The sequence below is a fragment of the Odontesthes bonariensis genome, chromosome 2, assembly GCF_027942865.1.
Source record: "Odontesthes bonariensis isolate fOdoBon6 chromosome 2, fOdoBon6.hap1, whole genome shotgun sequence".
In the NCBI taxonomy this organism is placed as follows: domain Eukaryota; kingdom Metazoa; phylum Chordata; class Actinopteri; order Atheriniformes; family Atherinopsidae; genus Odontesthes; species Odontesthes bonariensis.
Window position 1 is genome coordinate 1,664,425 of NC_134507.1, and position 27,136 is coordinate 1,691,560.

The 27,136-nt window shown below is 46.7% G+C and overlaps 1 protein-coding gene across 2 annotated transcripts in view; it reads left to right on the plus strand.

Moving 5' to 3' along the window:
- The window catches only part of LOC142388603 (bone morphogenetic protein receptor type-1A-like), a 73,832-nt gene extending 47,757 nt beyond the window's left edge, over positions 1–26,075 (plus strand). For both annotated transcript variants that reach the window (XM_075474044.1, XM_075474054.1), the window contains 10 exons: positions 9,481–9,643; positions 11,736–11,838; positions 12,718–12,817; positions 12,894–12,981; positions 18,039–18,174; positions 19,077–19,269; positions 21,834–22,131; positions 22,217–22,392; positions 22,948–23,078; positions 24,285–26,075. In XM_075474044.1, the coding sequence (XP_075330159.1) occupies positions 9,481–9,643; positions 11,736–11,838; positions 12,718–12,817; positions 12,894–12,981; positions 18,039–18,174; positions 19,077–19,269; positions 21,834–22,131; positions 22,217–22,392; positions 22,948–23,078; positions 24,285–24,410 (1,514 nt within the window). In that variant the 3' untranslated portion in view covers positions 24,411–26,075. The remainder of the gene's footprint in view (positions 1–9,480; positions 9,644–11,735; positions 11,839–12,717; positions 12,818–12,893; positions 12,982–18,038; positions 18,175–19,076; positions 19,270–21,833; positions 22,132–22,216; positions 22,393–22,947; positions 23,079–24,284) is intronic.
- The last annotated feature ends 1,061 nt before the right edge of the window (positions 26,076–27,136 follow it).

Sequence of the window (27,136 nt, forward strand, 5' to 3'; positions counted from 1 at the left end):
AGACCAAAGTTACAGTCTCCCTGAATCCTGAATGTGGCCTCTCTTTTGCTCGTAATATTCACTCTTCTGTGAAGAATCTTTCATTTGAAAAAGTTTTTGGTGTTCAGGTCCACTTTCTTCCATTTAAAGGGACAGTTCGCCTCTTTAAAGGGACAGTTCATCTCTTTAAAGGGACAGTTCGCCTCTTTAAAGGGACAGTTCGCCTCTTCTGACATGAAGCTGTATAACATCCCATATCAGCAGCATCATTTCTGAACATCTTCTTACCCCCTGCTGCGTCCTGTGAGCAGAGTTCCAGCCTCGTTTTGGTGTTGATGAAGGTAGTCCGGCTAGTTGGCTGGGGTTAAAAAGTAAAGCGTTTTGCTTCTCAGAACAATATGCGTTCAACAGAGTAATACATTTGCATCACAAAATGGTTCTCCAGGAAAAAGTCAGACCTCACAATCGCTTGGCCCTATTTTCTCTCCCTTCGTATCAACTCGCCCAGTTAAATGGACCGGTCCTGCTGGAACTGAGTATGGGGCATGTTGTCCCTGGTTCTGGTTCTGTTCAGGTTTTCTAAATCAGCCGGTGGGCTTTGTGTGTTTTTATGTGTTCTGTTTGATTTATTGATGCAGGGTGGTGTATTATTAGGTTCTTATTCGGCTGATCAGTGCAGAACATTTTGCTCTTCATCTGTTTGTTCTGCGTGTTGAGAAAGAAAAGCACTGAATCATTACTGTTTTAATGGATTATCATTTAGGAATAAGTGATTTGTTGTAATTAAATGTGTTTTTAATGGTTAGTTTGTCACATGATTAGTGCGAGGACGATAAAGTGTTCAGATAATCAGAGACAGTTTTCTAGTTCAACTCAAATCTGCCACTTTTTGGTCCAAAACTCAGCAAATGTAGTTAAAAAAGACAACAGAAATCATCACATTTTGGTGGCTGTGACGTGTTTATTTTCGCCACAAAGGAAATAAATTGATCATGATTGAAAGAAACCAACATTTTTCCTGTAAAATCAGCTGCTGATGAAACCACATGAAGGTTTGATCTGTGCTGAATGTTGATTAGAGGAGGAATAAACCACCTTTAACCACACAGCTCTGAGTCTTAGCTGCTCTTTGAGCTGCTCTTTGCTCTGCGTTGGGCAGATAAGCAACGCACAGACGTTCAAACGCCGCCTCTGTTATCAGCCTTTTGATTGGCTGATCCTGGCGTAACAAAAGACACAATCAGAGCTGTAAAGTAAGGAAAATGATTGAACATTTAAGCAATCTGAAAGTTGTGTGTTTACTCCACAAACAATGGCTCCGGTTCTCTTTTAGAAAGCTTTGAGTCTCGACCTGCTGACTTAGAGAAAGGTCGCCTTTCAGCTGACCAATCACTGACCTGCAAACAGCCAGAGAGCGGCGGATAGGAGCTCAGATGGTCAACCGCTGTCAGTATTCTGCAGAGGAAAGGAACATTAGCCTCAGATAGAGTTTATCCACAGTCTGTAGCTAACTCTGCTGGAACATTAGCCTCAGATAGAGTTTATCCACAGTCTTTAGCTAACTCTGCTGGAACATTAGCCTCAGATAGAGTTTATCCACAGTCTGTAGCTAACTCTGCTGGAACATTAGCCTCAGATAGAGTTCATCCACAGTCTGTAGCTAACTCGGCTGGAACATTAGCCTCAGATAGAGTTCATCCACAGTCTTTAGCTAACTCTGCTGGAACATTAGCCTCAGATAGAGTTCATTCACAGTCTTTAGCTAACTCTGCTGGAACATTAGCCTCAGATGGAGTTTATCCACAGTCTGTAGCTAAGTCTGCTGGAACATTAGCCTCAGATGGAGTTTATCCACAGTCTGTAGCTAACTCTGCTGGAACATTAGCCTCAGATAGAGTTCATCCACAGTCTGTAGCTAACTCTGCTGGAACATTAGCTTCAGATAGAGTTCATCCACAGTCTGTAGCTAACTCTGCTGGAACATTAGCTTCAGATAGGGTTTATCCACAGTCTGTAGCTAACTCGGCTGGAACATTAGCCTCAGATAGAGTTCATCCACAGTCTTTAGCTAACTCTGCTGGAACATTAGCTTCAGATAGAGTTTATCCACAGTCTGTAGCTAACTCTGCTGGAACATTAGCCTCAGATAGAGTTTATCCACAGTCTTTAGCTAACTCTGCTGGAACATTAGCCTCAGATAGAGTTCATCCACAGTCTGTAGCTAACTCTGCTGGAACATTAGCCTCAGATAGAGTTCATTCACAGTCTTTAGCTAACTCTGCTGGAACATTAGCCTCAGATAGAGTTTATCCACAGTCTGTAGCTAACTCTGCTGGAACATTAGCCTCAGATAGAGTTCATCCAATGGGCTCTGATATCCTTCATATCCATCTTTAGCTAACTGCAATAGAGCTCAGGAACTCTGCCGGCCTCCTGTGCACTGCTGTTTCTCTTCCCACATTTGTGTGACAGGGCCTGATGTAAGTGGAGGTTTTTCAGAGCTCAGAAACTCTGCTGGCCTGATGGCAGTGGAGGTTTTTCAGAGCTCAGGAACTCTGCTGGCCTGATGTAAGTGGAGGTTTTTCAGAGCTCAGAAACTCTCCCGGCCTGATGTAAGTGTAGGTTTTTCAGAGCTCAGGAACTCTCCTGTCCGGCGCTGCTCCCTGCAGGAAGCTGTTGAGCTGATTGTTGCCGCTCTCACTTCCTCTCGGCACATTAACCGTTTCCTGTATGGCACAGTATGAGCTGTCGGCGGCGTTAAGCACTCCAAACAGCCATTGTTCTCCGGAAATATCCCTCGTTCCCTCCGGAGACATATTCGCCCTTTGAAGCTGGGTTGTTTCCCCCTATGGACTGTTGCTCTGCAGCCACCAGAAAACTTTAAAAAAGTTTAAAGCATCGCTGAAACGGCTTTAATCTGATCGTTTTTCAGCAGCCAGGCTCATCATATTTCAGCTTGTTTGCTTTGAATCGTGTTGAGCGTTAATCCTGTGCCTTTTATTCTGCCTCCTCCTCGCGCATTTGACTCACATACACATCCAAATTCAGATTTAAATTTATACAGGCGAGAGGCTCAGGAGTCATCGCATATAAATAAGATGAGCAAGCAAAATAAACCAAGTGTACACCCCCATGCATGATACATTCACATGATCAAAGGTACACAGAAACAAAAACAGACCAATTAAATGGTAGGGTGGCATTTACGAGGCAGAGCATTCTCAGCTATGATACAAGAATGGTAGAGATATTCAAACCAATATATCACAAAAAGGTTCCCCATGTTTTACAGAAAGCATCATCTTTGCACGTCAGATAGTCCAAAGCAACATATTCCAGTGTCACCCTGTGCCACTGAGCCTTAGATGGGGCTTTATCCATTATCCAGTTCAAAAGAATACACTTTCCAGCACAGAAAGCAAGTGTTTGGGGAAGTTTTCTCTTAAATTTGTCAGTAATGGACAAAGCAGCAGATATGAGGGGTCATTATTTCTATTAGTGGACAGAATCTTATTCATTTCTTGCTCAACGACAAACCAAAAACTGCTGCACTTTTCCACAGTGGCACAAACTGTAAGACTACCAGTTTCTGTTTTCCACTTGGGGCACAGTGGAGATGAGTTAGTGTTGGACTTATGAGGGAGATATGTGGGCCCTATGCAGGAGCTTTAGTTGCATACGCTCAACGTTTTGGCATCCTTCCACACATCGTTCCAGCCTTCGTCTGTTATCTTATACATTGAGTTCTTTTTCCCATGAGCTTTTCAGGAAATAAGTGTTGATGGTATACCCCTTAAGGATATTATAGAATAGCAGCGTCTTCCTTTGATTTGAAACTACAGGCAGCCTTTTCAGCCCTTGATTGACAGCTCTCTGAGCCAATAGGAGCTTCGCTTCGTGTCCACCTGCCGCATTAACCACCCATACAAATAGTTGATGAAAATCAGAAAAGTAGGAGAGTTTTTTTTTGTTTTCTGAGGTCAAAAAAGTAGATCTGACTTCATTTGGTGGTGGAAACGTGGAGCCATGGTGACGGTGATGAGTCTGAGGAGGAAATATCAGACAAAGGGACACTTTTCTGTCCATTTAAAAACTGAACCAGCTGAGACATCAGGCTGTGGTGTCTGCAGGCATCGTTTTACAGGAAACCAAACTCAGGTGGACTCATCTGGTGACGCTTTGATGGTTACCGATGGTTACCGATGGTTAATGATGGTTACCGATGGTTACAGATGGTTAATGATGGTTACGATGATTAATGATGGTTAACCGATGATTACCGGTGGTTAATGATAGTTACTGGTCGTTAATGATGGTTACCGATGGTTAATGATGGTTACAGATGGTTAATGATGGTTACCGATGGTTAATAATGGTTAACCGATGATTACCGGTGGTTAATGATAGTTACTGGTCGTTAATGATGGTTACAGATGGTTAATGATGGTTAATGATGGTTAACCGATGATTACCGGTGGTTAATGATGGTTACCGGTGGTTACCGATGGTTAATGATGGTTAACCGATGGTTACCGGTTGTCACTGATGGTTAACCGATGGTTACCGGTCGTTAATGATGGTTACCGGTCGTTAATGATGGTTACCGATGGTTACCGATGGTTAATGATGGTTACCGATGGTTACAGATGGTTAATGATGGTTACAGGTGGTTACAGATGGTTACCAATGGTTAACGATTGTTACCGAAGTTTAATGATGGTTACCGATGGTTACTGATGGTTACCGATGGTTAATGATGGTTACCGATGGTTACCGATGGTTAAATATTGGTTTGTGTGTTTGCTCAGATTTGTTTGTCTTTTTGTCTCTTTTTAAGGAAGCTGCACAGTTTTAATGTGGGTAAAATAGTTATAAAATAGTCTTTTATTCCTTCTGCTGTTGCCTTTTCAAAGGATTTCTGTGTTCGCTAAAGCGCCCCGAGGGGCCAGAACTGGGCCTGGACTCCATATTGTTCTGAAGGGCTCTGGGGTTATTTTGGGAATGTGGAGACGGGAGTTTCAGGAATGTTTTGGTGAGCAGCGACGGACAGGTGACGCTCTGCCGGCAGGCTTAGGGACGGATCTGATAACAGGCCACTCAGATGGCGCTGCGGATGCATCGACCTGCAGAAGTGATGACGGCCGGTAACGAGAGAGCAGCTGCTTCCCGTGTGGACAGACACCAGCGGGACGCCTGGGAGGTCACAGCTGTCACGCGTTTACACCGAATTCATGATTAAACACAGCTGTGGCACGTGTCAGATACCTAAATCACATCCCAAAATGTCTGTTGTTCCACCTAATGTCCATATAAATGGTGATGTAACTTTTAAAGGCTAAAACCCTCCAGCTCTGCATGCAGATATAGATAGTTCCTCTGTTGATCCCAGAGGGAGACAGGTTAGCATGTAGCTGTAAGCTAGCAGTAGATGCTAGCTAACAATGCTTTCTCATCACCAGTGATGGACCGAGCCGGAGATGTTCAGTCCAGTCTGCAAACACAGAAACTATAAAGTATGGGGCAACTAGAGACGTTAACGGGCTTAATGCCCCTGCTGTGGGCACGTTAGCATGTAGCTGTTAGCATGAAGCTGTTAGCCTGGGTCAGAGGATCCACTGCCCCTGCTGTGGGCACGTTAGCATGTAGCTGTTAGCATGAAGCTGTTAGCCTGGGTCAGAGGATCCACACATTGGCTGTGTTCCAAACCGCATACTTCTCCTACTACTCATACTAACTTTTTGAGTTAGTAAGCGAGAAGTTGGGCATGCATCATGAGGTTACTACTCAAATACTCAAACTACCCAAGATGCAACGTAACGGGACGTCGCCGATCGAAACAAAAAGCAAGGTGATTCCCAAAGAGCTGTTAGCTGAAAACTTGGCATATCTCAGCATGGTGTGCAGTGTGTCCTTAAAACATTTGAGGAAACTGGACAAAATAAATGGACCTAAGCATGAGTAATAAAACTTCTTTTTGCAGAAAAGTTCCAGATTAAAACACTGATGTTCAGTTAGTTAAGATTCAAATAATCCCACAGGACAAAAGTGAGGAAAGTTAATGCTTTCATACGGAAAAAAAAGGGTAAATTATGACTAAAAGTTGTTGTTTTGCAACAAAATGAAGGACGTGAGTCAAATCTATTAGATGGAACAGATAAAGTAAATAAATTTAAAGTCATGGAACAAAAGATGGAGCAGAAGTCCTGATCCAGATCTCATTTCTTTACATTTTCCTTCCAAGCAGCCAGACTTTCCTGTAATATTTTACAGCGGTCTCGATCCATGGCTTTTATTTGGACATTTTCTGCCTTTTTCATCCATTTTCAGTTCAGATTAATGTGTTTTTTCTCTGTTAAGCCACTTAACTCTGAGCTGTGAAGCATTCAGGCAGGAAAAAGGCTCCTAACTCGAGGGATGAAGCAGAGTTGTGTCCACACAGAACAGACTCTTCTTCATCAGTGGGTTAAAGATGGAGCGTCTCTGAAGCTGCGCTGCGCCTTTAAGAGTCTGATTACCCAGCATCCTCTGCCAGACCTCAGTCTCCACTCTGACTGCTGCTGCAATCAAGCACACATGTGGATGGAGACGCAGCCATTTCCAGCCTCAGCGCTCCGTCCCCGCCGCCTTCCCTCGCAGGCTGTGAGCCAATCAGAGGCTGAGAGGCTCCCGGAGCCGCCAAACACCTGATTAGAGACATAAAATGTTGGTTAGGGGGCCCCAAGTCCTCCAGTGACTGGGATCTGATGTCTGTGTGTGATTAAAGATGCGTCTCACACACTGAGCTGAGCCTGATCAGCTGTTGGAGTTCATTTAATGGGACTCCTGAAGCTGGTCGTAGACTACGCGGCTGTTCAGGGGGTCTCACTTTTCCAGGGTCGCCACGCTGCTGTGATGTCATCGTTTGGTTTAAGGTCGTCATAAAACTCAGTCCAGGCTGTTTTAAGGCGGTTTATTTGTCTCCGTGTTTCATCTGCGGCTTTAATCTGCTTATATGCCGACTGACACCAGGTGCATGATGGGAAATCCATTGTGGAGTTTGTGGAATCTGTAGTTTGAGAGTTAAAACTCAGTCTTTGGCTGTTAGAAACCGCTTACTGCATACTTCTCCTACTACTCCTACTAACTTTCTGAGTTAGTATGCCAGTTTGAGTAAGCGAGAAGTTCCCGGATGCATACTAGATTCTCCTAAATGTTGGGTATGCATCATGAGGTTACTACTCATACTCAAACTACCCAAGATGCAACGTAACGTGACGTCGCCGATCGTCATTTCCTGTCAAAACGGCAGCTTCAAGCTAGCTACAACGAGGGTAGGTTCACTTCCTGTTTTCAAAACAAAAGCACCAATTGTATGGTAATGGCTTTCCCTATGATAAAAGGCAACGGGTATTTTATTTTGTGAAAATAACAGGAAGTGCGTTAGCTCACTGCGGCTAGCTTTAGTAGCGCCGAATTCGTGGGAACAAAAGGTAAACAGCCGGTATTTTGTCAGGTTTTCAACACGTTGCGCATCTAAATGACTACTTTCTCACCTGAAAATTTTTCAAATGTTGCTAAAGTTTACAGAGTTTAGAGCTTAAGAGAAATCAGCTTCAGGCCGGCTGATTTCGGCTCGGGCAGGAGCGCAATGCATTGTGGGTAAACGCTCTGCATACCGTCTGATCGATGAGTATGCAGTAGGCGGTTTGGAACACAGCCTTGTCTTCAGATGTGTGTGAGTCTGTGTTCATAAAGGTGTGTGATCAGCTGATGAAGTTTACTTCCTCCCGTGTCTGACGGCGTGCTCCTCTGAGGGAAACTCCTACAATAGGAGCTGATTAACTGGCGTGAGCTCAAAGAGTCGGCGTGCAGGTGGTTCATGTCGGGGCTTGAAGAGGTGCCACACACCTGGTGTTTTTAACCCCGAGCAGGGAGAGGAAGGCGGGCGTGTTCCAAAGGAAAGCCTCAAAATGGCCGAAAAGAAACTGAGCGGCAGACGGGACAAACGAGGTCTGAAAGAAGGATTCCCGTCGGAATGTTCCTTCAACAAAAAGGAGCTTTAAACTGAGTTTATTCTGAAGGATTCATAGTTTTAATCCCCATAAAGTGAATATTCATCATCAGAGCCGGCCAGCGTGGATAAATATTAACAGAATCAGTGTTCAGTTCTATAAATACAGCATTTAGTATCTTCCTGAAGCGCGTTTAATTCGTCTTTATGAACGGAAACCTCAGAATTTAAAGGTTTTGGGAGGTATAAGACGGGCATTGCTTGGTTTAAGCTCAGTGGCTCCGCCCTGTTTTAGCCCCACCCTCTCTGTGAGGTCAGCAGCTGCTGCCCCCCCCCATCCTCATCATTTAGACTTACTGTATTGATCTGGCTGCAGAGGAGTAAAGATAAAGGCTCCCAGGAACAGAAAGAAGGGATTTATGCTCAATATGTCGCCTTTAAAGCTAAGTTCTCTTTTAAAAAGTCACAGAAACATGAAAATGAGTGTTGAGACTGCGTCATTAATTACTGTAAAGAGAAAGTAAAACTGTTTACAAAGCAGGGAGCAGAATGAGGGTCCTGTGTATCTGCCTGCCGTGACCTCTGACCCCTCACGCTGCTCCTGCTGCTCCTTATAAGGAGCTCCGTCGCCCTCCTCCACCTCAGCAGTCAGCTGATGGAGGAGGAATGTTTCACCTCTGATAAATCTGACCTGGAGTCTGTCCTCACGGCGTCTGCACAGCATCAACATGACAGCAGCATGAAAAACTTTCTGCTCAGAGGCGGCCTGAGAATCTGCCCCCTTTAAGCTTCTTTCTGCCTCACTGTGGCGCAGAGGCAGATGTTAAAACATCTGCTTTTACGGGACAAACGGAGGCCGCAGACGCACAGTTTGGCTTCTTAACCCTGATCCCTGATAGGGGACATTTCTGTCCACTTGGGGTGAACTTTCTCCTCTAATTTCACTCTGTAGATAGTGATACTCATCATATTTGGTCCAGTTGGGCATTTTTGACAAACACACATCATACACAATGCAATTTTTCATTGTGTAGAAAAAAAACTCCTTAATTTCTTAAAAGGGACATTTTTGTCCCCTTTTAAAACGACCTAAAAACATCCCGTTGCAGAAAAACTAAAAAGCTGATAAAACTGATGTTGTAGCTCATCAATGACATATCCCAGACCTAATAATCCCCCATAGAATATTTCACTTTGCACTGCATATATTGACAAAAAACAGCAGTTTTTGTGTGTTTTTTAACAGAAATTGGTGTTTACCTCATATAAACCAGTATTTAAAGGGTTACATTTTTTTAAATAATTGAAAACTTGGTGGTTATGATCAGAACTGAAGTGTAAGAAAAGATTTATGAAAAAAAAAGTGGAAAAAAATATTAACATATGATGTTTTTAGGTTGTTTAAAAGGGGACAAAAATGTCCCTTTTCAGAAATTAAGTTAATGTTAAGTTAAATGTTGGAAATGAGCTGAAAACGGACCCGGTCCTGATTCTGAGTTTTCTCCCTGCAGCCGCGGGTCAGAACCCGGACCACGTCCTGCAGGGGACGGGGGTGAAAGCCGAGGCCCGGCGCCCCGGCGAGGACTCCACCATCGCACCCGAGGACCTGCCCCGGTTCCTCAGCTGCTACTGCTCCGGACACTGTCCCGACGACGCCACCAACAACACCTGCCAGTGAGTCCGCTTCTTCATCAGGAGTCCAAGCCACGCCGTGGTTCAGAGCCCACGGGCGCCGCCACGCCGTGGTTCAGAGCCCACGGGCGCCGGCACGCCGTGTTTCAGGAGCCCACGGGCTCCGGCACGCCGTGTTTCAGAGCCCACGGGCTCCGGCACGCCGTGTTTCAGAGCCCACGGGAGCCGGCACGCCGTGTTTCAGAGCCCACGGGCGCCGGCACGCCGTGTTTCAGAGCCCACGGGCTCCGGCACGCCGTGTTTCAGAGCCCACGGGCGCCGGCACGCCGTGTTTCAGGAGCCCACGGGCGCCGGCACGCCGTGTTTCAGGAGCCCACGGGCGCCGGCACGCCGTGTTTCAGAGCCCACGGGCGTCAGCACGCCGTGTTTCAGTGCCCACGGGCGCCGGCACGCCGTGTTTCAGAGCCCACGGGCGCCGGCACGCCGTGTTTCAGAGCCCACGGGCGCCGGCACGCCGTGTTTCAGGAGCCCACGGGCGCCGGCACGCCGTGTTTCAGGAGCCCACGGGCTCCGGCACGCCGTGTTTCAGAGCCCACGGGCGTCAGCACGCCGTGTTTCAGGAGCCCACGGGCTCCAGCACGCCGTATTTCAGAGCCCACGGGCGCCAGCACGCCGTGTTTCAGAGCCCACGGGCGCCGGCACGCCGTGTTTCAGAGCCCACGGGCGCCAGCACGCCGTGTTTCAGGAGCCCACGGGCGCCGGCACGCCGTGTTTCAGAGCCCACGGGCGCCGGCACGCCGTGTTTCAGGAGCCCACGGGCTCCGGCACGCCGTGTTTCAGAGCCCACGGGCGCCAGCACGCCGTGTTTCAGGAGCCCACGGGCGCCGGCACGCCGTGTTTCAGGAGCCCACGGGCTCCGGCACGCCGTGTTTCAGAGCCCACGGGCGTCAGCACGCCGTGTTTCAGGAGCCCACGGGCTCCAGCACGCCGTGTTTCAGGAGCCCACGGGCGCCGGCACGCCGTGTTTCAGAGCCCACGGGCGCCGGCACGCCGTGTTTCAGAGCCCACGGGCGCCGGCACGCCGTGTTTCAGGAGCCCACGGGCGCCGGCACGCCGTGTTTCAGAGCCCACGGGCTCCGGCACGCCGTGTTTCAGAGCCCACGGGCTCCGGCACGCCGTGTTTCAGAGCCCACGGGCGCCGGCACGCCGTGTTTCAGAGCCCACGGGCGCCGGCACGCCGTGTTTCAGAGCCCACGGGCGCCGGCACGCCGTGTTTCAGGAGCCCACGGGCGCCGGCACGCCGTGTTTCAGAGCCCACGGGCGCCGGCACGCCGTGTTTCAGAGCCCACGGGCGCCGGCACGCCGTGTTTCAGAGCCCACGGGCTCCGGCACGCCGTGTTTCAGAGCCCACGGGCTCCGGCACGCCGTGTTTCAGAGCCCACGGGCGCCGGCACGCCGTGTTTCAGAGCCCACGGGCGCCGGCACGCCGTGTTTCAGAGCCCACGGGCGCCGGCACGCCGTGTTTCAGAGCCCACGGGCGCCGGCACGCCGTGTTTCAGGAGCCCACGGGCTCCGGCACGCCGTGTTTCAGAGCCCACGGGCGCCAGCACGCCGTGTTTCAGGAGCCCACGGGCGTCAGCACGCCGTGTTTCAGGAGCCCACGGGCGCCAGCACGCCGTGTTTCAGAGCCCACGGGCGCCAGCACGCCGTGTTTCAGAGCCCACGGGCGCCAGCACGCCGTATTTCAGAGCCCACGGGCGCCTGCACGCCGTGTTTCAGAGCCCACGGGCGCCAGCACGCCGTATTTCAGAGCCCACGGGCGCCTGCACGCCGTGTTTCAGGAGCCCACGGGCTCCAGCACGCCGTGTTTCAGAGCCCACGGGCGCCAGCACGCCGTGTTTCAGAGCCCACGGGCGCCAGCACGCCGTGTTTCAGGAGCCCACGGGCGCCAGCACGCCGTATTTCAGAGCCCACGGGCGCCAGCACGCCGTGTTTCAGAGCCCACGGGCGCCAGCACGCCGTGTTTCAGTTTGCTAACCCTCATTTCTTGATGTAAATGAACAGTAAAGAGGGGAAAGGGTCACATGTCTCTGAATGATGGTTTAAAGTCGGTTTGGGTGATTTGTGTCGCCAGGACCAACGGTCAGTGCTTCGCCATCATCGAGCAGGACGAGTTCGGAGAGATCCACCTGACCTCCGGCTGCATGAAGTACGAAGGCTCACACTTCCAGTGCAAGGTAGGACCCCCCCCCCCCCTCATGGCTCGCCTCCAGCCTCAGATATAAACAGTTCTTCCACATCACCTGGTCTTTAGGATTGATTTAGTTTAGATTTTTCTTCTTAAAGATGAGTTTCCCTGCTGGGTTTCTGTTTGGGTGCATGTCAACTTTCCTAAAACTCGACCTCAAAGGTGTCTCCTTCCATCTGAGCGCCGGCTCGGAACCCGGAGATACCAGAGGAGAGAGGAGCGGGTTCCAAGGTTGGGAACGTTGTTGTTTTTGGTGTAAAAGTAAAACCAAATGTGTAAATCTGTGGCCCGTCCCTCCTTTCAGACACTGGGTGAACTGTCCCCGGGGTGTTTCTCACCTGTTCGCTACATTTAAACACCATATTTAGGTCAAAGTCAAATTTATTTATAGGACATTTCATGTCCAAACAATTCAAAGTGCTTCACATAAAATAAAAGCATTGCAGCAGGGAGTGGAAGAAGCATTAAAATACATAAAAGGATATAAAGAGAAACAAATCAACTTTAAAAACCAGCAACAGTCCAGATAAGTTCACAGATATCGTGCAGATTTCATGCATAGACACATGAGAACAGAAATGTCTTTAACCTGGATTTAAAAATGTCTCCATTTGGTGAAAGTTTAATCTCCACTGGCAGTTTGTTCCACTTGTTTGCAGCATAACAGCTAAATGCTGCTTCTCCATGTTTAGTCTGGACTCTGGACTGGACCAGCTGACCTGAGTCCTTGGATCTCAGAGCTCTGCTGGCTTTATATTCTCTGAACAGATCACAGATGGAAACCTTTTAACATCTATTCTGTGACTGACTGGAGTAAAGATTTTAAAGCCGGTGAGAAGTGAACCTTTGTGACCCGTTTGATTGACAGGACTCCCCCAAAGCTCAGACCAGGAGGACGATCGAGTGCTGCAACACAGACTTCTGCAACAGGGACCTGCAGCCGACCCTGGCCCCCCAGCTTCCCATCGGTAACCCCCCCCATCAGATCAGATCAGAGTGTCTCAGGTGAGGTCAGAACTAACCGCCGTGCTGCTTTCTCTGCAGAGGGCAGCCCCCACTGGTTGGCCTTCCTCATCTCCATGACGGTGTGCTGCTGCACCCTGATCTGCGTCACCGTGGTCTGCTACTACAGGTAGGACCAGCTGAGCCCTCATTTCCCCTTTAAAACCACCTAAAAACATCTACAGGTAGGACCAGCTGAGCCCTCATTTCCCCTTTTAAAACCACCTAAAAACATCTACAGGTAGGACCAGCTGAGCCCTCATTTCCCCTTTTAAAACCACCTAAAAACATCTACAGGTAGGACCAGCTGAGCCCTCATTTCCCCTTTTAAAACCACCTAAAAACATCTACAGGTAGGACCAGCTGAGCCCTCATTTCCCCTTTTAAAACCACCTAAAAACATCTACAGGTAGGACCAGCTGAGCCCTCATTTCCCCTTTTAAAACCACCTAAAAACATCTACAGGTAGGACCAGCTGAGCCCTCATTTCCCCTTTTAAAACCACCTAAAAACATCTACAGGTAGGACCAGCTGAGCCCTCATTTTCCCTTTAAAACCACCTAAAAACATCTACAGGTAGGACCAGCTGAGCCCTCATTTCCCCTTTTAAAACCACCTAAAAACATCTACAGGTAGGACCAGCTGAGCCCTCATTTCCCCTTTTAAAACCACCTAAAAACATCTACAGGTAGGACCAGCTGAGCCCTCATTTCCCCTTTTAAAACCACCTAAAAACATCTACAGGTAGGACCAGCTGAGCCCTCATTTTCCCTTTAAAACCACCTAAAAACATCTACAGGTAGGACCAGCTGAGCCCTCATTTCCCCTTTTAAAACCACCTAAAAACATCTACAGGTAGGACCAGCTGAGCCCTCATTTCCCCTTTTAAAACCACCTAAAAACATCTACAGGTAGGACCAGCTGAGCCCTCATTTCCCCTTTAAAACCACCTAAACACATCTACAGGTAGGACCAGCTGAGCCCTCATTTCCCCTTTTAAAACCACCTAAAAACATCTACAGGTAGGACCAGCTGAGCCCTCATTTCCCCTTTAAAACCACCTAAAAACATCTACAGGTAGGACCAGCTGAGCCCTCATTTCCCCTTTTAAAACCACCTAAAAACATCTACAGGTAGGACCAGCTGAGCCCTCATTTCCCCTTTTAAAACCACCTAAAAACATCTACAGGTAGGACCAGCTGAGCCCTCATTTCCCCTTTTAAAACCACCTAAAAACATCTACAGGTAGGACCAGCTGAGCCCTCATTTCCCCTTTAAAACCACCTAAAAACATCTACAGGTAGGACCAGCTGAGCCCTCATTTCCCCTTTAAAACCACCTAAAAACATCTACAGGTAGGACCAGCTGAGCCCTCATTTGCCCTTTAAAACCACCTAAAAACATCTACAGGTAGGACCAGCTGAGCCCTCATTTCCCCTTTTAAAACCACCTAAAAACATCTACAGGTAGGACCAGCTGAGCCCTCATTTCCCCTTTAAAACCACCTAAAAACATATACAGGTAGGACCAGCTGAGCCCTCATTTCCCCTTTTAAAACCACCTAAAAACATCTACAGGTAGGACCAGCTGAGCCCTCATTTCCCCTTTTAAAACCACCTAAAAACATCTACAGGTAGGACCAGCTGAGCCCTCATTTCCCCTTTTAAAACCACCTAAAAACATCTACAGGTAGGACCAGCTGAGCCCTCATTTCCCCTTTAAAACCACCTAAAAACATCTACAGGTAGGACCAGCTGAGCCTTCATTTCCCCTTTTAAAACCACCTAAAAACATCTACAGGTAGGACCAGCTGAGCCCTCATTTCCCCTTTAAAACCACCTAAAAACATCTACAGGTAGGACCAGCTGAGCCCTCATTTCCCCTTTTAAAACCACCTAAAAACATCTACAGGTAGGACCAGCTGAGCCTTCATTTCCCCTTTAAAACCACCTAAAAACATCTACAGGTAGGACCAGCTGAGCCCTCATTTCCCCTTTTAAAACCACCTAAAAACATCTACAGGTAGGACCAGCTGAGCCTTCATTTCCCCTTTAAAACAACTTAAAAACATCTACAGGTAGGACCAGCTGAGCCCTCATTTCCCCTTTTAAAACCACCTAAAAACATCTACAGGTAGGACCAGCTGAGCCCTCATTTCCCCTTTAAAACAACCTAAAAACATCTACAGGTAGGACCAGCTGAGCCCTCATTTCCCCTTTTAAAACAACCTAAAAACATCTACAGGTAGGACCAGCTGAGCCCTCATTTCCCCTTTTAAAACCACCTAAAAACATCTACAGGTAGGACCAGCTGAGCCCTCATTTCCCCTTTTAAAACCACCTAAAAACATCTGCAGGTAGGACCAGCTGAGCCCTCATTTCCCCTTTTAAAACCACCTAAAAACATCTACAGGTAGGACCAGCTGAGCCCTCATTTCCCCTTTAAAACCACCTAAAAACATCTACAGGTAGGACCAGCTGAGCCCTCATTTCCCTTTAAAACCACCTAAAAACATCTACAGGTAGGACCAGCTGAGCCCTCATTTCCCCTTTAAAACCACCTAAAAACATCTACAGGTAGGACCAGCTGAGCCCTCATTTCCCCTTTTAAAACCACTTAAAAACATCTACAGGTAGGACCAGCTGAGCCCTCATTTCCCCTTTTAAAACCACCTAAAAACATCTACAGGTAGGACCAGCTGAGCCCTCATTTCCCCTTTTAAAACCACTTAAAAACATCTACAGGTAGGACCAGCTGAGCCTTCATTTCCCCTTTTAAAACCACCTAAAAACATCTACAGGTAGGACCAGCTGAGCCCTCATTTCCCCTTTTAAAACCACCTAAAAACATCTACAGGTAGGACCAGCTGAGCCCTCATTTCCCCTTTTAAAACCGCCTAAAAACATCTACAGGTAGGACCAGCTGAGCCCTCATTTCCCCTTTTAAAACCACTTAAAAACATCTACAGGTAGGACCAGCTGAGCCCTCATTTCCCCTTTTAAAACCACCTAAAAACATCTACAGGTAGGACCAGCTGAGCCCTCATTTCCCCTTTTAAAACCACCTAAAAACATCTACAGGTAGGACCAGCTGAGCCCTCATTTCCCCTTTTAAAACCACCTAAAAACATCTACAGGTAGGACCAGCTGAGCCCTCATTTCCCCTTTAAAACCACCTAAAAACATCTACAGGTAGGACCAGCTGAGCCCTCATTTCCCCTTTTAAAACCACCTAAAAACATCTACAGGTAGGACCAGCTGAGCCTTCATTTCCCCTTTTAAAACCACCTAAAAACATCTACAGGTAGGACCAGCTGAGCCCTCATTTCCCCTTTTAAAACCACCTAAAAACATCTACAGGTAGGACCAGCTGAGCCCTCATTTCCCCTTTTAAAACCACCTAAAAACATCTACAGGTAGGACCAGCTGAGCCCTCATTTCCCCTTTAAAACCACCTAAAAACATCTACAGGTAGGACCAGCTGAGCCCTCATTTCCCTTTTAAAACCACCTAAAAACATCTACAGGTAGGACCAGCTGAGCCCTCATTTCCCCTTTTAAAACCACCTAAAAACATCTACAGGTAGGACCAGCTGAGCCCTCATTTCCCCTTTAAAACAACCTAAAAACATCTACAGGTAGGACCAGCTGAGCCCTCATTTCCCCTTTTAAAACCACCTAAAAACATCTACAGGTAGGACCAGCTGAGCCCTCATTTCCCCTTTAAAACCACCTAAAAACATCTACAGGTAGGACCAGCTGAGCCCTCATTTCCCCTTTGAAACCACCTAAAAACATCTACAGGTAGGACCAGCTGAGCCCTCATTTCCCCTTTAAAACAACTTAAAAACATCTACAGGTAGGACCAGCTGAGCCCTCATTTCCCCTTTAAAACCACCTAAAAACATCTACAGGTAGGACCAGCTGAGCCCTCATTTCCCCTTTTAAAACCACCTAAAAACATCTACAGGTAGGACCAGCTGAGCCCTCATTTCCCCTTTAAAACCACCTAAAAACATCTACAGGTAGGACCAGCTGAGCCCTCATTTCCCCTTTTAAAACCACCTAAAAACATCTACAGGTAGGACCAGCTGAGCCTTCATTTCCCCTTTAAAACCACCTAAAAACATCTACAGGTAGGACCAGCTGAGCCCTCATTTCCCCTTTTAAAACCACCTAAAAACATCTACAGGTAGGACCAGCTGAGCCCTCATTTCCCCTTTAAAACAACCTAAAAACATCTACAGGTAGGACCAGCTGAGCCCTCATTTCCCCTTTTAAAACCACCTAAAAACATCTACAGGTAGGACCAGCTGAGCCCTCATTTCCCCTTTTAAAACAACCTAAAAACATCTACAGGTAGGACCAGCTGAGCCCTCATTTCCCCTTTAAAACCACCTAAACACATCTACAGGTAGGACCAGCTGAGCCCTCATTTCCCCTTTTAAAACCACCTAAAAACATCTACAGGTAGGACCAGCTGAGCCCTCATTTCCCCTTTTAAAACCGCCTAAAAACATCTACAGGTAGGACCAGCTGAGCCCTCATTTCCCCTTTTAAAACCGCCTAAAAACATCTACAGGTAGGACCAGCTGAGCCCTCATTTCCCCTTTAAAACCACCTAAAAACATCTACAGGTAGGACCAGCTGAGCCCTCATTTCCCCTTTTAAAACCGCCTAAAAACATCATACGTTAATATTTATTTCATAAATCTTTTATTCCACTTCAGTTCTGATCATAACTACCAAGTTTTCAATTATTTAAAAAAAAATGAACCCTTTAGATGCCAATTTGAACTTTTTAGCCCAAATTTTAAGCCTTTAGGTGCCAGTATTTTCAAAATATGTGGAATTATTGAGTGGAGATAATTATGGTCTGGGATATGTCAATGATCAGCAACAACATTGATTTTTTTTAGGGACTTTTAATTCTTTTGTTATGCCTGATTTAAAGAAAAACACTAATTTCTGAAAAGGGACATTTTGAGGGTTTTTTTCTACACAATGAAAATTTGCATTGTATATGATGTGTGTTTGAAAAAATGCGTGGAATTAGAGGAGAAAGTTCCCCCCATGTGGACAGAAATGTCCCCCATCAGGGGTAACCTCGCTTTAACAGAGCCAGCAGAGGAACTTCGGGCAGTTAGAGACTGAAATGAAAGCCCTGGTGTTGTGCGTGTGTGTTACAGGTACAAGTGGCAGGCGGAGCGTCAGCGGTACCCCAAAGACCTGGAGCAGGAGGTCTTCATCCCGGCCGGGGAGTCGCTCAAAGACCTCATCCATCAGTCCCAGAGCTCCGGCAGCGGCTCGGGGCTCCCCCTGCTGGTACGGGCGCCTCATCGCACTCAGAAATATCACTCTCTGTTTGTTTGTTTTATTCAGTCACACAGTAAACAACAAATGTGTTCAGTACAATCACAGCATTTTTTTAAGCGTAACGCTCATATTTAAGCCTGTCCTGTTGAACAAAATGAAGCCATCCATCAACCTATATCTTTAAAAATACTAAAGTAAGAAGAAAAATAAGAGTAAAAAGACAAAAAACAGAATTGCATCTAATAAAGTAAAAAAAAATAGAAGAATAATGAAACCAAATCATTTCCTGAATTTTAACTCGACATAAACTCCTGAATGTTGTTAGGAGTCATCGGATTGATTTAAATTCATCAGAGCTCCTCTTTGCCATGAAAATGAGCTGACGCAACATCTGGAAACAGCCAAGCAGCAGAGAGGAACATCTGCGCCACCCTTTCTGGAACCAGTTCCTGCCTTTTTAAATGCTCGTGCATACGTTTTCTGTCATTAGCAGGGTGGCCGCGGGTCCTTAAAAAGTCTTAATTCCATTTTCCTGAAAATAAGACCTTAAAAAGTATTAAATTGTCTTAAATTCAGATTGCATGGGTCTTAAATATTTGTGTATTTTTCTTTTTGCTCTAAAGGAACAGTATTTATTTTTTAAATGTTCTGAAAATATTGTAATAAATTTAATTTAGTGATGACATTTTTGTGGTCTTTTCGCATGACACACATTTAGCCGTCATTTCACCGTTTTACTGTCAGTGCGTTTACTTGGAAATACTTTGTATTTCCATCGTGCGTTTGGTCTTAAATGTCATTTAGAAGTGGTACTAAAAGGTCTTAAATGTAACTTGTTTACACCTGTATACACCCTGATTAGAAGCCACAGGAAGTGTTGATGTGAGCTTAAATGCGTTTCCCTCCTGCAGGTGCAGCGGACCATCGCCAAGCAGATCCAGATGGTGCGTCAGATCGGGAAGGGCCGCTACGGCGAGGTGTGGCTGGGCCGCTGGCGGGGAGAGAAGGTGGCCGTCAAGGTCTTCTTCACCCGCGAGGAGGCCAGCTGGTTCAGAGAGACGGAGATCTACCAGACGGTCCTGATGAGACACGAGAACATCCTGTGTGGGTTTCACGCTCAGTTTGCATCGGATACACGGAGAGTCGGCAGCTTATTTCCTGCTCATTACTTCCAGGCTTCCGTAGACATTTTTCATTAGTCGAGCAGAAGAACGGGGGCTAGATCTCTGAGCTCAGAGCTTTAAGGCGAGACACTACAGGTGAATAGGGTAATATTTTAAAATAATAGATATCACCATGAAACTTCCTCAGTTGATTACTTATACAAGTATGAAAAAAAAAATGTATTGCAAGTTTTAGAAATTTGTATGTTTAATTATGCAAATGAGGCATTATCTCATTAAATATGCGCAGATTTGCATATATTTCCGGAAGCTAGATCTGAACATATGATAAAGCCAGGTGCAAAATTATTTTTTCCTTTTGTTTACACACAAAATGAAAAGAAAAGTACAGAGGGATTTCAGGATATCTGCTTTCATTTCCTAAGAAATCAAAATATACTGTCCATAGCCTAAAAAAACATCGATTTTTGCCACATTTTTTTATTATAATGTTACATAAATCAGGCCAGGAATGATTTATCAACAAACCCTTCTGTAAATATCTTCAGAATACTGCTAAGTGTATAACTGGAGAGTTTGGTGTTAGTAGGTGCTCCATAGGCTGAGATATTGATACTGGAAAAATACAAAAAACTAATCTAGAGAAAACGGCATTTAAAGATTTAAATAGGGGAATTTAATACAACAATTGCTCAAAAACAGAGTAAATGCTCAGGCCCTTAGTAATACTAATATAGAATAAAATAATCTTATTAATAAAGAATACAAGCTCAATACAACACAGTAAAAGACATGTATGAGCAGCCGCTGTCATTAACTCGGTTTCCTAACGACAGTTTATGCTCAGGTGAGCTGCTTCCCGATGCTTCATCAGCTGATCTGATAGATTTTATTTTATTGCATCTTTCTTTTCTTTGAAAGTTGTGATGTTTTGGGGCATTTTCAGAGATTCTAAACTAAATAGCAATTTATAATAGAAGCTAAACACGGGAGCGTCTGAGCGAATCACGTTAACAGAAACGAGCAGCAGCCAATGAGATTCTGTCTTTAGCTATAAATCCGCCTTTAGACATTCCTGATTGGTTACTGATAGAAAGGAAGTGCCGTTATTTGGGTTTCATATCATTGTGCAGGAGACTCAGAGCTTTCCAACGGTACCGGTCATGACTTCAGTAAACAGGCGAAGCTCGGCATGGAATTGCTAACGTTGGAATACTAACTTTTTGGTAAATTTGGGCGAAACTCGCTGCAGCGAGCAAACAAAATGTAATAAAATAAACTTTTTAATTTATGTTTTCAACGTTTTCTTTACAGCAGTTTGAAAGAACACATGTTGAAGGAGTAAACTGGCCCAAAATCTCAAAATTGACCACATGAAAAATCCCTGTTTTTGCCTGCCGTGTCTGGCCTTCAGAGGGAACGCCTGGAGCCTGAAGGACTGCAGCGCCGATCAATACTCCTGATTAATTTATAATCAGGGGATGATTTACACTGAGGGCGAGCGTCGCCGGCGGGCTGAGGCTGGAAGCCGTCAGACGTGCTGCAGAGGAGCGTCTGAGCAGTTTTCTTTCTGATCCATTGTGCCTCATCGATGCTGGGAGTTGGTCCCAGTTTGTGGATCAGTAGCATGAAAACCGAAGCAGATCTGTGTTAAACTTAGTCAGAATCATTGATCTGTTCGGTCTCCGATTCGCCGTAAATCTGTTCTTTATCTCCTCGCTCGGCTTCAGGCGAGTCGGCGCCTCCTGAACCAGATTTAATCAGATCTGTGATGAAGTGACAGAAGCCTGAAGTTTTATCCAGAAACACGAGGACGTTTTCCTGCAGTCGGGCGTTGGATCTGATATGGAGCCCTTTCAGGGCCGTAACCTTAAAAAAAGTAGAGTTTTAAACTGAATTCACAGGTTTGAGCTCAGAGTTTATTTTCTACAGCCCTTTACAGACAATCCTTACGGTGCTTTACAGCAGGTAATAAATAAAAACAATAAGTAAAAACAATAAAAGAACAGTGGAAGCACTAAAATACAACAAAATCGAATAAGATAAAATAAGATAAAAGTGTCGTCATACTGCTGGGTATTAAGTTATTATCCGTGGTTTGGTGAGAAAGTTTGGTTAGTTAAGCTGTTCGGGACAAATCTTAGTGTGAGGGCGATTAAATATGAAAAAGTGTTCTCAGCCACGCCCACCGTTTCCCACAATGCAGTTCACCCCAACATGGCGTCTTCCCGCTGGTGTTAAACTTCATCTGGAAGCTTGTGAACGCTCCGTACGCTGTGGGGTGAGCAACCTGCTCTGCCGGCTGCCACGGTGCATTGTGGGGGATGTAGGCAGCAGCAGATCATTTAAAATCTGTTCCAAGCTGCTTTATAGACTCACCTGAAGCCTGCACAGGTGAGTCTCTCACACCATCGGTTTGATGGGAAAAGGTTTCCGAACAAAGCTGAAGCCGCCGTGTTTCTGCCACCAACTCGAAGTCAAAGCGACGTCCTGTAACCTGAGATTTAACCCGTAGAAATAAGACTTCCCTCCTTGCTCCGGCAGGCTTCATCGCGGCGGACATCCAGGGCACGGGCACCTTCACGCAGCTGTTCCTCATCACCGACTACCTGGAGAACGGCTCCCTGTACGACTACCTGAAGATGACCACGCTGGACACGCAGTCGCTGCTGCGGCTGGCCTACTCGGCGGCCTGCGGCCTCTGCCACCTGCACACGGAGATCTACGGCACGCAGGGCAAGCCGGCCATCGCCCACCGGGACCTGAAGAGCAAGAACATCCTGGTGAAGAAGAACGGCACCTGCTGCATCGCCGACCTGGGCCTCGCCGTCAAGTTCAACAGGTGAGCCGAGTCTGACGCGCAGCGCCGCGTTTGGGCCGAGGTAATAATCCGTTATAACACCGACCTGCTCTTTGTGTTGCCATAGCGACACCAATGAGGTGGACATCCCTCTGAGCACCCGGGTGGGGACGAGACGCTACATGGCCCCCGAGGTCCTGGACGAGAGCCTCAACAAGAACCACTTCCAGGCCTACATCATGGCCGACATGTACAGCTACGGCCTGGTGGTCTGGGAGATGGGCAGGCGCTGCGTCACCGGAGGTACGTGCACGCTCACAGGCACGCACATCCTCTTTGAAACCTTTGAACCCACTCAGTGGCTTGTCTGACCGTAACAAATCGCCCGCAGAGTTGTTCATCGCGTCACTGATGCGATGCGAGACTTAAACACAGGAGCAGAAACGGGTTCAGCTTGTTTTCATGTGGAAAACATGAAAAAGGTCAGAAGTTGGAACAGCTTTGTTCATAGAAAAGGATCAAAAAGGGTAAAAATAAAAGAAAAACATTGTGATGTCATCAGTGATGTCACCACATGTAAATCAGGTGATTAAATTCACTCCCTCCTTAAACTTTGGGTCCCACTTTATCTCTGATTGGAACCTGTTAAAATAAATGTTTCCTTTAAAAACCTAAAATTACAAAATGAAGTTAAAGTCCAGTTGGAAGGAATATTTCTGCTGTTTTAAAATGAAGAAAGGATCGTTTTTCAGCTGCTTTTCGGGGTCCAGTTTGTTTTGTAAACGCTGTTCTCAGGAAGGTTTGAATAAAGTTGGAATAAAGTTGGAACAGGTGAGTGCAGCTGTGCTCTCTCTGCAGGTATGGTGGAGGACTACCAGCTGCCCTACTACGACATGGTGCCCTCTGACCCGTCCTACGAGGACATGCTGGAGATGGTGTGCGTTAAAGGACTGAGGCCCACCGTGTCCAACCGCTGGAACAGTGACGAGGTGAGAAACCGAAACCAGCGGCTCTCTGGGCTCACCAGAACCGGCCGGGAGGTTTTAATGAAACAGGAAACAGAACTACAGAAGCAGAAATCAGGATTAAACACAAGAAACACAGATTTATGAAGTGTTTGGAACATCTGGATGTTGGGCAAACAATCATTTTAATGCTGAATATGAGTAACAGTTCTGTAAACGTGAACTGAGCTACAGCTAACAGGAAGCGTTTGGCCGTTAGCTCCTGCAGCTAACAGGAAGCGTTTGGCCGTTAGCTCCTGCAGCTAACAGGAAGCGTTAGGCCGTTAGCTCCTGCAGCTAACAGGAAGAGTTTAGCCGTTAGTTCCTGCAGCTAACAGGAAGAGTTTGGCGGTTAGCTCACGCAGCTAACAGGAAGAGTTTGGCCGTTAGCTCCTGCAGCTAACAGGAAGAGTTTGGCCGTTAGCTCCTGCAGCTAACAGGAAGAGTTTGGCCGTTAGCTCACGCAGCTAACAGGAAGCGTTTGGCCGTTAGCTCACGCAGCTAACAGGAAGCGTTTGGCCGTTAGCTCACGCAGCTAACAGGAAGCGTTTGGCCGTTAGCTCACGCAGCTAATAGGAAGCGTTTGGCCGTTAGCTCACGCAGCTAACAGGAAGCGTTTGGCCGTTAGCTCCTGCAGCTAACAGGAAGCGTTTGGCCGTTAGCTCCTGCAGCTAACAGGAAGGGTTTGGCCGTTAGCTCCTGCAGCTAACAGGAAGCGTTTGGCCGTTAGCTCCTGCAGCTAACAGGAAGCGTTTGGCCGTTAGCTCCTGCAGCTAACAGGAAGCGTTTTGCCGTTAGCTCCTGCAGCTAACAGGAAGCGTTTTGCCGTTAGCTCCTGCAGCTAACAGGAAGCGTTTGGCTGTTAGCTCGTGCAGCAACAGGAAAAAATAAGAGTAATTACGTGGAAATGTGTTCAGAATCCAATGTGATGTCATCAGTGATGTCACCAAATGTAAATCAGGTGATTAAATTCACTTTAAACGGTGTTAAAATGTTTAGTTTCCTTTAAGAAATGTGAAGTTTCCTTTAATAAATGTTTAGTTTCCTTTAATAAATGTGAAGTTTCCTTTAAAAACGCCTCAGAGCTTAAAGGGTTAAAGGTTCTGTTGGCTGGATCAGAAGCAGCTCGTCCTCAGGAACAGGTTCTGAAGGTTCTGAATGTTCTGAAGGTTTCTAACTTTGTTTCCGCAGTGCCTTCGAGCCATGCTGAAGCTGATGTCAGAGTGCTGGGCCCATAACCCCGCCTCCCGCCTCACCATCCTCAGAGTCAAGAAGACGCTCGCCAAGATGGTGGAGTCCCAGGACATCAAGATCTGACCGCCCTCCCCCTTCACCTCCTCCAACCGGAGCGACCGCCTCCTTCACCTGGAGGAGGCGGAGTCTGGGAGGAGGAGGAGGCGGAGTCTGGGAGGAGGAGGAGGCGGAGTCTGGGAGGTGAAACGTAAAGGACCCGTCTCAGGGCTGAGCTCTGCTCCACCTCCAGCCGGGCTCGACGCTTTCTGTGAAAGCCAAACAAGACGATTAAAGTCATTAATGAGGGCAGAGGAGGTGGGCGGGGCTCTGGATGCTCTGATTTGTCTGCGGACCCCTTCGAGGACCCCTTCGAGCGGCCTTCCTCCACTTCTGCCTGTTTGAAAACGCTCAAAATGCCAGTTTTTTTGTTGTTTCTCCTCTTCAGGACTGAGTTCTCCTGCCATACTGAAATATATCTCGGCTCTTAGAGTAATTATACACAGAATGAGGTACTTTTATTATTATAATTAAACGTGAGCCTGTAAATAAATGTTCTCATGAGAGGATCTGAGACCCAGAACACTTCGCTGCAGTGGTGTCGACATCCAGCCGCCTCCTCCCAAAGGAGATGGAGGGGTCGCCATGGAGACGTCTGCCGTCCTGTCCGTCTGTCTGTCCACTTCCTGTCCGTCTCCGTCTGTCCGGTAGGAGGCGGTCCAACGCCTCAGTGGGTGGAGCCAGACAAAGAAACGCCGTCAGATGTTAAGGCCTCAGCGGACGCCATGAATAATGTTGTTGGTTGTTATTGGTTACTGAAAACGCAGAAATGTGATCACACTCACGACTTTTGTTTAGTTTTATTTAAAAAAATCGATTTTAAAATTAATAACACTTCAAACCAAACCAACCAGCACAGAAGAAGAAAGCAGGTTTACTGTGTTTGGCTCCTCCCACTGAGGTTCAGCTCCTCCAATCAGGTGACTGCTGTTGTTAGTTGAAATTATTAGTTAAATATGAGGTGTGGGGGGGGTAAACTGGCTCCAGGTTACAGGAAGCAGACGGGTTTAAACCGGCGGCGATATTTAAAAAGTTCCTCTTAAGATTTACACATTCAACAGCCCGGCCTGCTCTCATTGGTCAGCTCTGTGGCCTGATGTTTAAAATGATTGGACGGGACACCCGGAGGCCAAATCGGCGTAAAAGAAACAGCCGTCTGACTTCACAAGGACTCAGAAACGCCCCGTTTTCCCTCTGATGTCATCACTCTGACATGTTTGTAGGTTTAAATCTTACGACCGGCTCGTATCTGCTCCTGTAACCAGCTGCTGCTCAGACATTTTGTTCGCCACGCGGTCACATGACCAGCGGCTGTTCCACCCGATCGATGTAATTCAGACGCTAACAGTTTCCCCCCGCTTCCAGTGTTTGTGCTAAGCTACGCTAAAGCCCCCCGAGCCCCTCGGACTGTTCCTTTAAGCGTGGGCGCCCGCTCCTCGGCAGCAGGGCGGCGTGCACGTGAGGGCTCGGCGTGCATGTGTGTGGGCGCCCCTGGTGTTGTATTTAAACGCAGTAACCGTAGTGTTTCTCTGTAACCCAGTAATCTCTGATATGTAAATCTTTCCTGTCTGTTGTTGTTTTGTACAGCATCTGGTTTGGTGCCTTATGAGTTTACCAAGAAATGAAAAACTCAGTATAAAGTCTGTCCAATGTACCCATTTTTAAGTAAATAACCTTATTTTAGTACACAAAGCGCCGGCGTCCACTCTGCTTCTTTCTACTTATTTACTGTTGCATGTTGTTTTCATTCAGATTTACCTGGAAAAAAACCTGAAAATTTAAGCTTTTTCTGCTTAGAAAGGATAAAAGCAACATGAATCTGGTGATTTAACTGTCATACTCACAGATCGTCTGCTTCCAGCTGTGGTTTAATGAGTTTAAAACATTCATTTCTAACTGTTTATTGCTCAATTTTTACTTTAAAGTTCCATACAGTCTGAGCAGAGCTCCCCCTGCTGGACAAACCGACACACTGCTGCAGATGTCAAACTTTCAGGGTTTTATTACTGCTGAATTTGATGGTCAGAACCAGTGGTGGAAGTACTGAAGTGTAGTACTGAAGTAAAAGTACTCTATTGGTTGTCTTTCAATGTCTAGGCCATTTTGATGAAGAATGCAGGTATAGCTACTGGTAATACTTAAGCCTCTACAGAAGTCACTGTTAGTAAAAACTATAAGCAACATTGAAGCTGACAGAGCCACCTGATTGGTTTAAACATATTTTTGTGTAGGCAACGTTATGGCAAAACTGCATTTATAAAATGTAGAAGTCAAAAGTATGCATTATTATTTTTACTTAAAGGGGAACTCCGGGGCATTTGAAGCGCGTTTCCATTGCTAGAGGTTGTCAAATACTGCCAGTAGGACACAGAGAGGTGCGTATCGGCGCTCCCTGTGTGGAGATCGCGCTGTTCGCTCAGCCTGTCATGCGAGGCTAATACGTGGTGGCTAAGGGGCAAATGCTAACCCTTCCACGTAAAACAACAACTTGCACACTGCAGAAACGTCACACCACTTTATAACCCATCCGACAATAAAGTCACAAGCCTTACCATCAAAACCATATGCATGGTTCTCACATTACTGGCATGGGGACGTTACAAAACAACTTTATAAACAGCATGTAACTCACCGGCTGGTTGTAGGCTCGCGGATGTGAATAATAATCCCATATACAAAACAATTATCTTCTCTAGAAAAACCGCGTTCAAGTATTTAAAACATTACAACAATATTACTGGGCATGTATTTTG